General features: G+C 34.8%; 1 protein-coding gene across 27 annotated transcripts in view; it reads right to left on the bottom strand.

The window, feature by feature from the left end:
* The window catches only part of EHBP1 (EH domain binding protein 1), a 320237-nt gene that overhangs the window by 261248 nt on the left and 45353 nt on the right, over positions 1–13636 (bottom strand). For all 27 annotated transcript variants that reach the window (XM_072742367.1, XM_072742383.1, XM_072742385.1 and 24 more), the window contains exon 3: positions 6805–6862. In XM_072742367.1, the coding sequence (XP_072598468.1) occupies positions 6805–6862 (58 nt within the window). The remainder of the gene's footprint in view (positions 1–6804; positions 6863–13636) is intronic.

Raw genomic sequence — 13636 nt, 5'->3', positions numbered from 1 at the left:
AAAAACAACCGCTGATTTAACAGAGCAGAAGCCATTACTAACTTCACAAGAGGTGTTTCAGTGGAATAATGAGAGCAAATGCTTGATTGGATTGGAATGGGTTCAAGAAAGGATAGGAAAAAAGAAATTAAAGATACCAAGTACACTCAATTCCTCTGAGGTGTTTTGCTGAAAGAGAAAGAGAAAAATAGTCTGTGGTAGCGGTAAAAGAGTGGCAGAGACAATTTTTTCAAAAGAGAAAAATTAATTTTTTTTAAAATTTTATTTATTAGAAGAGAGAGAGCACAAGCAGAGGGAGCAGCAGCAGGAGAGGAAGAAGCAGGCTCCCTACTGAGCAGGGAGCTCTATCTCAGGACTTCATGGATCATGACCTGAGCTGAAGACAGACACAACCAACTGAGCTACCCAAGCGCCCCAAGAGAAAACTATTTTAATGCTGATGGGAAATATCCAAGTAAGGGGGAAACCTTAATGATGCAAGAGAAAGAATTACTAGAGTAATGCCCTTAATGACAGAAAAGGAGACACAGACAATTCTCCCATGATAACAGGAAAGAAGTTATAGGAGTACAGATGTGTGCCAGGGTACAAATTTAACAGATGAGGAAACTGAGGCACAGACTGGCCCAAGATCATACAGAAAGTGGCAGAAGTTGGATTTGAACCCATGAAATGGAACTAAAAAAGGATCAAGATCATGGACATTTATGTCCATTCAAATCTTACCATATTGTTAGTTAAAATGCCAGCGTGAGATATAGGTTTAGCAGCGCCCCCCTACTCCAACTCATAAATTGTCAATAATTCTCCCTCTATTCTGTCTCCATTGCCCTCCAATCACAAACTTCAAGTAAGGAAAGGGAAGTAGAGATTTACCACAACAGACTTAGCACAGCATACCCAAAGGTAAAGAGCTGAGAGCTGTTGATCAAGAAATATGTCTAGATTCCTCTATTCCTCTGCCTATTTATGGAAATATGCCTACTGACAATACTAGAACAAAAACTTCACAAAGCAAATAATCTCCATTTGAAAAGTAAATTTCTCCCTACCTTAGATAGTCCTTAATCAAAACTCTGCTCTACATATTCTACATACTTCATCTTGAAGATTTATGACAATTCTAATTGTCATGTACTATGATGACAGATCAGGTTATTCCTCTGATCTCTTCAAATTCACCATCATTACAGTTTCATTGTCTCCCCATAGAATGAAAACATAAGAGTATAATAACTAAACTTTCCTTATTTGCCACAGTAAATATAATAGTATTTGTAAAATTCTTTTTTAAAAGATTTATTTATTTATTTATTTATTTATTTATTTATTTATTTATTTTATTTATTTATTTATGAAATAGAGTATGACCAAGTGGGGCTAGAGGCAGAGCGAGAGAATCTTCAAGCAGATGCCCCACTGAGCCTGGAGCCCGTCTCAGGGCCCAATCTCATGATCCATGAGATCATGACGTAAGCCAAAAGTACAAGGGGGACGCTCAACCAGCTCAGCCAACCAGGTGTCCCCTTTTTTGTAAAATTCTCAATGAAAAAATGACCATCAAAGAACTTTATTTTTTTCCCTGCCCCCCATCAAAGAACTTTAAACTTGAGATCCTTAGGAGATCTAATGCAGATAAGGAAATCAAAGCAAATAAAAAGGTAAACAGCTTGCCTGAACCCATGCTAGCAATCAACAGAATCACTTCCTTGATTTCCAAGTTCAGATTTCTTGATGTAACCAACATCATACCCAGCTCTCTCCATGGTCTACACAGTAGTCAAGAAAACAGCTTTCTACCCTAAGGTCTTATCATTTATTGGATGATGCAAAGATGAAAAGAGGGAATGTAGAGACTACCTAACAACTGGGCAGAATTAGTAGATGGTAATATCAGATCATTTCCTCAGGTACCCTAAATGCTGGTCTTCTAAATGACCTCTTTCGATCCTTAGCCTTCAATCACAGAAATTGGATTGCTCAACAAAGAAAAACACAATCTGCCTAACAAGCTAAAAAAAAATTTTTTTTAATTAAAAATGATGTAAGGGTATTAGTTCCCAAGTTGCTAATGTGCTGTCATTTTCTTACCATTCTATTCAGCATCTCTCTCCCCAGCAACAAAAAAAATCCAACTAAGTTAAGCTCTGGCTTTCTGCTATTCCTTTTAGAAACTGTACAACCTGGCTAAGTTAGGACACTGTAACAAAATCAATTAGTCCAGCTGAGTAGCTGAGACTGCCAGCTTTATAATGTTAGCTAATTATTAAACAGTAGGCAGAAAACAGGACCAAGTAAATTTTACTGGAGAGGAAACCAGAACTGTACACAGTAGCAAACATGAAAAAAAATTCCTATTTTCAAAGAGCTTACTACAACTTCCACGTCAAACAGAATTCAAGAATCTGAAGCTAGAAAAATAATGAAAAGTCCAATATCAGATAAATAGTGCTCACTCGATTGGGTAAAAAATACCTAATATGGTTAATAAACATTTAATTGTACAAATTCATAAAGACATTAATTTAGGTTCTTAAGAACTTCATTAGAAAAAGCATATCACATTGGCAACATCAGCACTATGAGAACCGTGATCAGTTTTCATTGAGAGTAACAGAAAGGATTCTTTAGAAAATTCAGCACAGAAACAGAAATACAGCTATTCAGCTTCTTTGTATAGTTAGGAAAGGCAAGTTACTTTTTTATTTGCCAGCATCCTAGTATAGACAATGGTACAAAGGATTAGGCCACATTATCTAGTTTCCCTTATATAATTTTTCTGACTTTTTGGACATGACAGTTTGACATGCCAAAACAGATCTAGGGAAAAGGTACATTTCTCAATTTAGGGTACTAACTCTACAAAATGCCTAATTTTCTAATTCTTTCATTTCATACCTCCCCTAAAAGACTTATACCTAATATGGTACTAAATACGGAGTAAACATTCACTTGTTATTTCTGATTCCTACAAAATCAAAATATTTCACTAAAAATTTACAATTGCCAGTTGTTAAATAATTTTCAATTTATAAAACTGCACATACCCATATGTTTAAAATGCTACATATAAAGTTACCTTAGAGTTGTTGCCATTAAGGCAAAGCTCTGCAACGTACCTCCTCTTCCTGACATCCCAGCACACTGTAAAAGGCTGGAGAACAACCACAGAGCAAGGAAGTAAAGGTGGTAATGCCATCAAAAAGCTTGAGAGGACTTCAAGGTCTGGTTTCCCTTTGGAATTCTCCCATCTCTCTGTGAGCTTAAATTTCTATCTGGAAAACCATATTTAAGACAACATACTAGGGGATCCCTAGGTGGCTCAGTGGTTTAGCGCCTGCCTTCGGCCCAGGATGTGATCCTGGAGAGCCGGAATCACATCCCATCTTGGGCTCCCTGCATGGAGCCTGCTTCTCCCTCTGCCTGTGTCTGTGCCTCTGTGTGTGTGTGTGTGTGTCTCTCTCATGAATAAATAAATAAAACCTTTAAAAAAAAAAAAAAAGACAACATACTACTATGCCGTGATTTAGAGAGACTATCATAATTGCCCTGCTTCCTACTGTCCTATATTTTACTTAAAAATAACTTATTTAAGCATATACAAGTCAACTGCAGCCTGACAAAATCTTTATTATAAATGCCATGACTTAGGGCGCCTGGGTGGCTTGGTTGGTTGGGCGTCTGCCTTCAGCTCACGTCATGATCCCAAGGTCCTGGGATTAACCCCCTCATTAGGCTCCCTGCTCAGCTGGGAGCCTGCTTTTCCTTCTCCCTATGCCTACTGTGTTCTCTCTCTGTGTCAAATAAATAAAATCGTTTAGAAATAAATTTTTTTTAAATGCCATGACTCAAAAAAAATAAAAATAAGTAAAAATGCCATGACTTGAGGAGATAGGGAAGCTGCATGTTGTGTTAATTATCCATGGTAATTATTTTCTCGAAAAAAATGAGTCAGCAATGAATTCTACTTATACATTTAGCTATAAAGATAAACATGTGTCCAAAGAAAGTAAGCACTAAACTGAGAACTAAACTTTAAATAAAGTAGTGTGCCTTATTTATTCTCTGACATTTATCTGGGTCTCAGTTATAAGCTGCAATCTATCAATATAGAAAAAGACAGATATATTCAGAACCAGGAAAGAGAAATAATAGGCTATAAGGATGACAAAAACCAAACTGATCACTGTACAATTCAAATTCTTTCCAAAAATACAGTTAAAAGTAAATGCTAGACTATTTTCTGGCCAATGGTTGTAGAGCACTTTTCCCCCCTCAGTGATTTGGGACTCAGCAGCAAATGATGTATATTTTAAAGGAAAACATCAGAAAATAGAACTGTCTTTCAGAAGAAAAAAATTGGTTCTAGTCTTTGGATTTAGTATAAGTGATAGGTAGTGTAAAAAAAATAGCTGGGAACAAGTTTTTTTTTTTTTTTTTCAAAGAATTCCAAAATGTCATGGTTTTCAAGTTTCTAAAAATTAAACAACAGTTATTTGCTTAACTTTTATAATAATGTTATAATCATTTCTTTCATAATTTCTGGATATGATTTTTAAGGCCTTTTTTGGCTATTCTGTACAATTTATAAAACAGCATTCACATACGCATGAACATACTATGCACTTGCTGTAAGAAGCTTAACACATTGTGGGTTCTCATAAATTTTTCAAAAGAAATACATCTATAATGTTTTAAGAGAAAACACAATGATTCTGAAATACACAGAAGGGATCTGAAATATTAACAGCATCACAATTGGACAGGAGTCCAAAAAATAATTCCTTCTAGAAAATACTGCATTCTGAGAAAAATCCACCTATAGCCTCCTATGTTTGGATTTCACCATCTGGATTCAATCAATATTTGATACAATATGAAAAAGAATCTGGACCTAAAAGATATCTGACTTTCAAAAATGCAATTAAATAAAGGGGTATTTAACTTCAAACATGAATATGTATTCTGAATTGGCCTATAATCTAAAGTATTTCACTGTTTCATATTTTCTTAGAAAACAATTATATCTAATTATTAAAAGGAGGCAATCACTTTCAGTTGATAGCTAAAAACACATAGGGTCTAATATTTATAGTTTTACAGTTATATTCATCTATCATACATAGTGTATTGCTCCTTTCCATAAAAGCCTAAGACCACTAGGCAAAAGCGACAAATACCCAGCAAAACAGAGAAGACCCTAAGTCTGCTTTCAGAACCCTTTTTCATATGTAAGTGATAAGAAAATATTACAGGTCCAACAGATAATGCCTCCAAACTATAAATGTATGCTTTGAAAAAGAATTCATTCATGATACGATGTAACTAGGTCTTTCCTATGTAGCTGGTAGAAATACATTTAAAAGTTGAAAATGTACCAACACTATTACCCAGCAAATTCCATTCCTATGTATTTACCCAAGAGAAATTAAAATATTTGTCCCCCAAAATACAGTAGTTTTTATGGCAGACTTATTCACAGTAGTGAACATTCAGAATATTCACTGGAAATGAATCAAATCATCAACAGGGGGGACGCCTGGGTGGCTCAACAGTTGAGCATTTGCCTTCAGCTCAGGGTGATCCATCCCAGGATCGAGGATCGAGTCCCACATCCGGCTCCTTATAGGGAGCCTGCTTCTCCCTCTGTCTATATCTCTGCCTCTCTCTCTCTCTCTCTCTCTCTCTCTTTCTCTCATAAATAAATAAAATCTTAAAAAACAACAACAACAAATCATCAACAGGGGCTTAAATAATCAAACTGCAAAATATTCACTTGACGGAATACTATTCACCATAAAAAAAAATAAACTACCAAGTTTCACAAGAGCATGAATAAATCTCAAAAACATTATGTTGAGCAAAAGAAACCACATAGAAAATAGTACCGTATGATTCCATTTACATGAAATTCAAAAACAGGCAAAACTAGTTTATGGCAATACAAAACTCAGAATAGTGGTTGCCTCTTAGAGTTGGGAATTAACTGGAAGAGGACACAAAGGAAAAAGGGAGGAAAATAATCTATATCCTAATAGGAATACTAATTACTCAAATATATATTGATCAAAACCCACTGAATTGTATAAGATTTATATGTAATTTTAACTGAATAAAAATAAAATCTGAAAAGATGTCTGTAAAATATTAAAAATTCTGAAATTAAACTTAAATTAAAAGGAATACATTTTTTCCTCACACAGGGCTACTTATGGAAAAACCAATATCCACTAAACATGCTTATAGTGTGTACTTATAAAAATATATTCATATTTATCTACAGAATAAAATTTTTAAAGTATCTGCAGAACCGTTATTCAATATTTAAAAATTCTGTTCTATCCCCCACAAAGCTGTAAGTGCAAAAAATTAAAACCTTTGAAAAATCCAACTCCTTTTTTCCTGCTGCTCAGTAATGGACTCAGATAACTCATCATTCCTGAAGTTTGCCTTAACTTCATCCTCTCAGAATCTGAATTTAAAAATCCCAGGTATAATTTTGTGTTACCTATTTAATCACTAATTCATTATTACCATTGTACAGAGAAGTTAAGTAACAATGATGTTATTTAAGGCCATCATATCTAAAATCAAAAGTCAGGTATCTGGCTCCTGTTTTCAGAACTACAGCAACACAATCACAATGCCTGATCAATCATTTTAATAGATTAGATAGATATATGAGAAATAACCCAAAATATCAAGTAATATTTTAAAATATTCTACACTGGGACAAGAGAAGCTTAATAATTTGACTAGAAGTTTAGTTCAACATTTGGTAAGAAACTTAGAAAAGAGACAAACCTTAGAAGACTTCCTTCGGCTTCTTCTTGTCCAAACTACCACCAGTTTATCTGGTTGCCTGTCAAATGGAAAAAAAGATTAAATATAATCTATCTTACATCAAATTAATAAAGTTTAGTTCTAGTGCCTTTAAAAGGACAAAAATGTCACCTACTTTAGATTACATAGAGGAGTTATTCTTACGATAAATCTCTGTAAATTATTCAAATATAGTAAATCTTGAATACAAATGTGATCTAATTTAAATGACTAATATTTTATCCACGTTTTTCTAAAATTCCTTTAGCAATTAATTCATTGGGACAGACCAAGTAAAATACTTAGAACTGGTGACTATTTAAAAAAGAAAAAGCACACATACATACATATCCTCTAAAAATTAATGCTATATATCTAACACATTATCTACTTTAATTTGGAGAAAATAGCATAAAAATGGCACTTCCAAAATAATTTAAATCTACAGGTTACACTACTTTTACATCTCATTATCGTATGAACAATGCTGTGGTTTTCAAAACATTTTTATAATCAATCATCTCAACAATCTTCATAAAAATAATACAGTACTAAAATATACATAAAGTACTTTACTCTTATTCCTATTTTATAAATTTTTAAAACTGGCAAAAAAATTAACCAACAGCTCTGGCAGAACCAAGTCTGAAATATAGGTCTTTTAACTCTCAGACCGCTCTTCTTTACCTTCTGCTAACGTAAAGCAAAAAGCAAAAAACCCTTATGTTTTCAGCTAATACAACTAAGTTCTTTTTAGTGCTTACGGGAAACAAGATTATGATTATCATTTTCCTTAAATTTTTATTTTAAAAAATCTTAAATAAAAGCTTTTTAATCAAGAAATAAATGATATGCTCATTTCAATGACTTTCATCACTTCTGTCTCGTATATTTTACCCAAAAATCCCTATCAGCAGATGACCTCTCCTTTCATTTACTTAAATACATACATATGTATATATACATATATAATAGGCCACCAGCCATAAACTTCTTGCCCAGTGACTCATCTATAAACCTATCCAAAGAGAGAGTCGTTCGATAAAAAAGTACTGAGAAACTGGCCCAGAATGTTGCACAGAAAAACAAAGTGATAAAAATATCTTAAAACAAAGTAAGAGGGGATCCCTGGGTGGCGCAGCGGTTTGGCGCCTGCCTTTGGCCCAGGGCGCGATCCTGGAGACCCGGGATCGAATCCCACATCGGGCTCCCGGTGCATGGAGCCCGCTTCTCCCTCTGCCTGTGTCTCTGCCTCTCTCTCTCTCTGTGACTATCATAAATAAATAAAAATTAAAAAAAAAAAAAAACAAGGTAAGAGATATAAAAAACAAATTGCAAAGTACATACATCTAACAGAAATTCTAGAAGTTTAGAACACTGGGCATGGCAAAGAAAATACTGAAGAGATAAGGCTAAGAATGCTCCAGACTTGAAGAGTCCTTAGATAAAAAGTATATATTAATTAATAGAATTATTAAAAATAAATCTAGTATCTAGATACCATACAAACTACAAGGCAGCAAGAATAAAGAGAAAACCATACAAGACAGGTTACCAACAAAGGAATCACTGGACTGATAGCAACTTCTTATTAGCAGCAACAGAACCCAAAAGACAATAAAGCGAATGATCTTCAAGTTGCTAAGGGAAAATAGCTGTCACCCTTGAGTTTCATACTGGTTAAACTATCATTTAAGAAATGGTTTTAGACATGTCCTGGCAAAGAGCAGATAATCAATAAATATTTGATGAATGAATGGGGAAAAAAAAGAAAAACTGTTTTAGACTATGAAGACTAAGAATTGACAATGCATACATCCCAGTTAAATAAGGGAAGCAGTAGGATGCAAAGCAATATAAATATCATAAAATGTTAATGCTTGTTCATTTTAGGTGGTAGAACCCAAAGAAAAACTAGACCAAAAACAGAAGGAAGGTTCCAATAATTAAACTGTTGACTAAGGAGCCAACTAAACAAATGCACAACATTTCTGATGGTGATAATAACGAGGATCATATAAATACAAAAATGGTGGTTTCTCCATCCAAGACGAAACTCAGGTCTGAGTGTCAGGCATAAAGACAACAGCAGTAAACGAAAACCAGTAGCTTGCTTTGGTAAGTCTTCCCAGAGTGAGATCTTGGGAGCCACAGCCAGATGCAGAAGTGCTAAATTACAGATGAAATGGAAGAAAGTTTCTATGAAATATCAGAATGAAATCTAAGAATCCAAACCAATGCAGAAAGAAACAAAACCTTGTTCAACACAGAGAGAAGCAAAACAGAACAAAGGACAATGAAGATGGGGAGCAGTAAAGGAATAGAACAGGGGATCCCTGGGTGGCACAGCGGTTTGGGGCCTGCCTTTGGCCCAGGGCGCGATCCTGGAGACCTGGGATCGAATCCCACATCAGGCTCCTGGTGCATGGAGCCTGCTTCTCCCTCTGCCTATGTCTCTGCCTCTCTCTCTCTCTCTCTCTCTCTCTCTCTGTGACTATCATAAATAAATAAAAATTTAAAAAAAATTAAAAAAAAAAAGGAATATAACAGATGGAGCTGGGAAGAAGGTGTGATCAGTGCTTGCAGCTTAACAGTAGAGGGAATGAGTAGCCAACAAATGTAAGACACCTTGTTTGAAATTATTTACGGCTTGCTGGAACAATTACTACACCAACCAACCTTTTCATCATGTTCTCATCTCCACATCTCCAGGCAACTCCAACTCCTAATTATATTTCCATAGTACTTCTTTTCAAATGCTATAAAATCTTAGAGCTTTTGCTTGTTTATTACGCTATACTCATCTCATATACTGTAGGTGCTACAAACTGGTCCTTTGCAGTTTGAAGTTGACAGATTCATTTTTACCTTAATAGTATTCCATTGTCTTTTATTTTGAATTTAAATATTAAAAAACAGTTCTTACTTAAATGCTTTTAAACAAAGTCCATGCTGTCTGGATTATTAGAGCCTCCACTATGACCTGCTTCACTCCTGACCAGCTTCTAATTAGACCTTGCATACATTTGACCCTCTGACAACCTGGCATGCAAGAGACTGTCCATTATTCCTGAATGTTGTTTATAAGGCACTTCACCACCTGACTCTGATCTACCTTTCTAGCTACAAATATGTGAACACATACTCCCTTCAATCTCTTCATATCTTTTCATGTTATTACCTTTCTTTAAAAAAGTTCCTCTTCCTTCCCTTTTCTACTTGATAAACTCTTAATTCATCATTTCCTCTGTGAAATCTTGACCACTCTTCATTTCATCTCTACCCCGTTCCATATTCCACATCTCAGGCAGTTATCTGCTCCTGCTACTGTATTCCCAGTAATACCTTAAAAACATCTCTATCTAAATATTCAATATGCCCTATATTACACTTTTATTATTTCTAGCTCCTCCACTTGATTACACTCCTTTATCAACCATATCTTGTCTTTATATTCCTAGTAATTAATAAGAATTTGGTACAAGGCTGAGGCTCAATGAACATGTGCTGCTGAATGAAACTTAAGTTTCCAGCAGAAATTCCCAACTGGTTAATTATAATTGATGAGGTCCAACTACAGCCAGTAGCTATATAATACATCCTCTCTGGAGCTTACTTGAATTTTGCAAAGATTCTCACCTTGGCTGCACATGGGAACTTCCTGGGAAGCTTTTAAAAATACTGATGCCTAGGTTCCACTCTTGGAGAATCTGATTTAATTTGATGTCATCTGCAGATTTTTAAAAAATTCTTACAGGTGATTCTAAATATGCAGTCAAAGTTGAGAACCACTGGTTTCACAGGGAGAGTGGTAAGCAATGCCTATCACGACTGACTTCAAACACTAGTGAGACATACATTGTGCCAGCAGTGGGGATATCTCCCCTGGGCCTGACCCCACACATCCTTCTAGCCACCATCCATCCAGGCCACCTGCACTGTTGCCTCCTCCTAACTCAGCTTCTCGGCACCTCCCTCCCCTCAACCATCCTGATTTCAGTGCTTCAGAACAGGGGAAACTTTTTACCATAAAAAATCAGGAAGAGTGGTCTCCTAACCTACATGCCTGAAGGTCAAGAATGTAAATAGTACATAAATGACTTATCTGAGAATAGACACCAGAAACAGCTAAACTTTTTTGTGCTTCTAAGTCATGTCCCATTTTTAAAATCTCTTTATTAGAAATCAGTCCACCTTTGCATTATCATGGGCAGCATAAGGCAGTATTCTAAAATAAAGGTTCTATGACTTATTGTTCTCAATAGAAGAGTACCAATAACCACAAAATTAGCTGACCACAATTAATATTTTAAGCATCTGTGCTGTACTAGAAAAGAACCATTAAATATTTACATATATGCACACAAGAGACTAGGGACAGAGTAACTGTGAGAATGTTATCCAACTACCAAAGAACCTAAAATTATACAACTTTCTATCAAAAAAGTCAAGACAACATGATATAGCTCAGGTTTCAGAGACAATTCAATAATCACATATTTAACATTTCTACCCCATCCCCTGACTTAAGTAACCAAGTCTACACATAATACATACACAAACATACAAATACACAAACATATATAGTTATATACATAAACATTTTATACACATGCACATAAAATGTATACCAGATGAACTTTCTTTGAAACCTATCTAAAGAGTTCCATTAAAAAAGCTGAAGTTTTTTGGTGGATTTATTCAGGAAAGAAAACTTCACAACAAAAATTAAAATTTAAAAGAAATTAAATTTAACACCTCTAACCTACCCTTCAGAGTCCTTAAAAAGGAATAAGTTGACTGTGAAAGTGGCAAGACTTATCTCAAACTGTGGTCCTGATGCTAAATTCTAGAGAGTAGGAAGGAGGAAACTAAAAAGAAGTGGAAAAAGGAGAATATAACAGAGCTACAATGAACCAGAGCATAAAACCATAAGCTTTATCTTTCTTTGATCTGAAGCTAAATTTTGTGCCCTCCTCTTTTATGACTAGAGAGCTTAAAGGTAAATTTAAAAAAAAAAATTGGCTTAAATTTAGAGTCCACTCTCATGTGTCATATATATGTGAGGTAAGACTAAAAAAGCTGTGGAAAAAAAAGTCCAAAACCATCATATGAAAACCAGTCTCATCACTTTCCAGAATCATACTCTGCATTCAAAAAATATTTTACTGAATGCCTATTATGTTCCTGGCACTGTGCTGAGCAATGAAAATACAAAGATGAAAGAAGATAAACCTCGATTCTCTAAAAGCTTATAATCCAGTAGAGAGACAAACAATCTACCTCATTTCTAGCACAACCCTGGGGAACACGGAGAAAACAAAAAATCTTACACAGAGAAGGATCTACTTATAAGCATCTCGGAAAATATGCACAGATAAAAAGAGCCTGCCCAACCACTGAGATTACTTCTTTAAAATGTATTTAAAAACCTGTAATTTATGAAACCTTAAATATAAAATCCAACAAAAGACGAGTGACTAATACAGTACACCTGTCTACTACAAAATTATAAAGCCATTAAATATATTTTCTAACAACACTGACAAGCATGGGACTATGCTTAGGATATCATGTTAGGTTTATTTAATACAGATTTAATTTTTTTTCCTATACTCTATAATGAAAGAAGACTCCCAGGAACAAATATCTCAAAATGCCAATTGTGGCCACTATTAAAAAGTAAAACTACATGTCATTTTAAAGATATGCTTCTCTTTATTTTCTGCAATGCATTTATGTTACTGTATGCTGGAGAGCTATTTAAATGTAGAGGCAAGTTATTTAAAATAAAACAACCTTTTAAGTTTAGAATTAAGTATGAACAGAGATAAACAAGTTTTTAAACTTCACTTAAATTTAAAGAGCTTTTAGACAGCTGAATTAATTTGTTTCAAAGTCAACAAAAGTAGAAGGCGTGTATGTTGCCTAAAATAACACAAATGTGCTGCAAGGCTGAGCTGGCCCTATACAAAATTTTGAAATAGATCCCACTTGATTTTGGCATCCTTCTTTCCTTTATTTACAGTACCTCCAATTCCTGGAGCATTTTTCCTTGGGCATGCAAAGTCAACATGACACTCCATTATGATCCAAACAATAATAATATGACAAATAAATACTTTTCAGATCACTCTTTTTTCCTCTACATCAATTAAAATTCCCCTTTCTCTGGGGTACTGAAAGGCAAGAAAGGCAAGAGGAAACAATCTGAATTAATCTATGATATGAATTTGTAAAAGAAGACTTTTCCAAGGCAACACAGTATGGAGGAAAGAATACTATTAGCACAGAGGAAACTTATTTTTCCTGGTTCTGGCCCTGAGTGACCTTTGGAATGTGGCTCCATTTCTCTAAATCTATTCCCTAATCTATCAAATGAAGAGATTACTAAAATCTCAACTAGTTCTAAAACACAGTGGTGCAATGACTGTTAAGATTAAATGACTATAATTGAGTAAATATTTGATGGTTTAAAATGAAATGAGAAATTCAGGAATAGAATAAAGAATTTATGGCATGAAATCACTTGCCTCTATCTTCTCATAATCTAGAAATAGCTAATATTACTAACTTTGAATAACAGTATGAAAGGGGAAGTAATATCTTTTAGCAGAATAGTAAACTGACCACCAAAGACTCATGTTCCCCGTCCAAAGCATAGTATTAATTCTGGGACGTGATGCAAGAAGCCCCTCAACTGCACCCCACCCCACCACCACTGTTGGCACTGAAATGGAGCCACAGGATACTTCTTACCACTGGAATGTGAGAAGTTACTGGTGTCACTTCTGGAGTAAAATGGATAATAAAC

The sequence above is a fragment of the Vulpes vulpes genome, chromosome 16 (genome assembly GCF_048418805.1).
Source record: "Vulpes vulpes isolate BD-2025 chromosome 16, VulVul3, whole genome shotgun sequence".
NCBI classification, from domain to species: Eukaryota; Metazoa; Chordata; class Mammalia; order Carnivora; family Canidae; genus Vulpes; species Vulpes vulpes.
The sequence above is the reverse complement of the archived record's forward strand: the minus strand, read 5'-3'. Positions and strand labels throughout refer to the sequence as shown.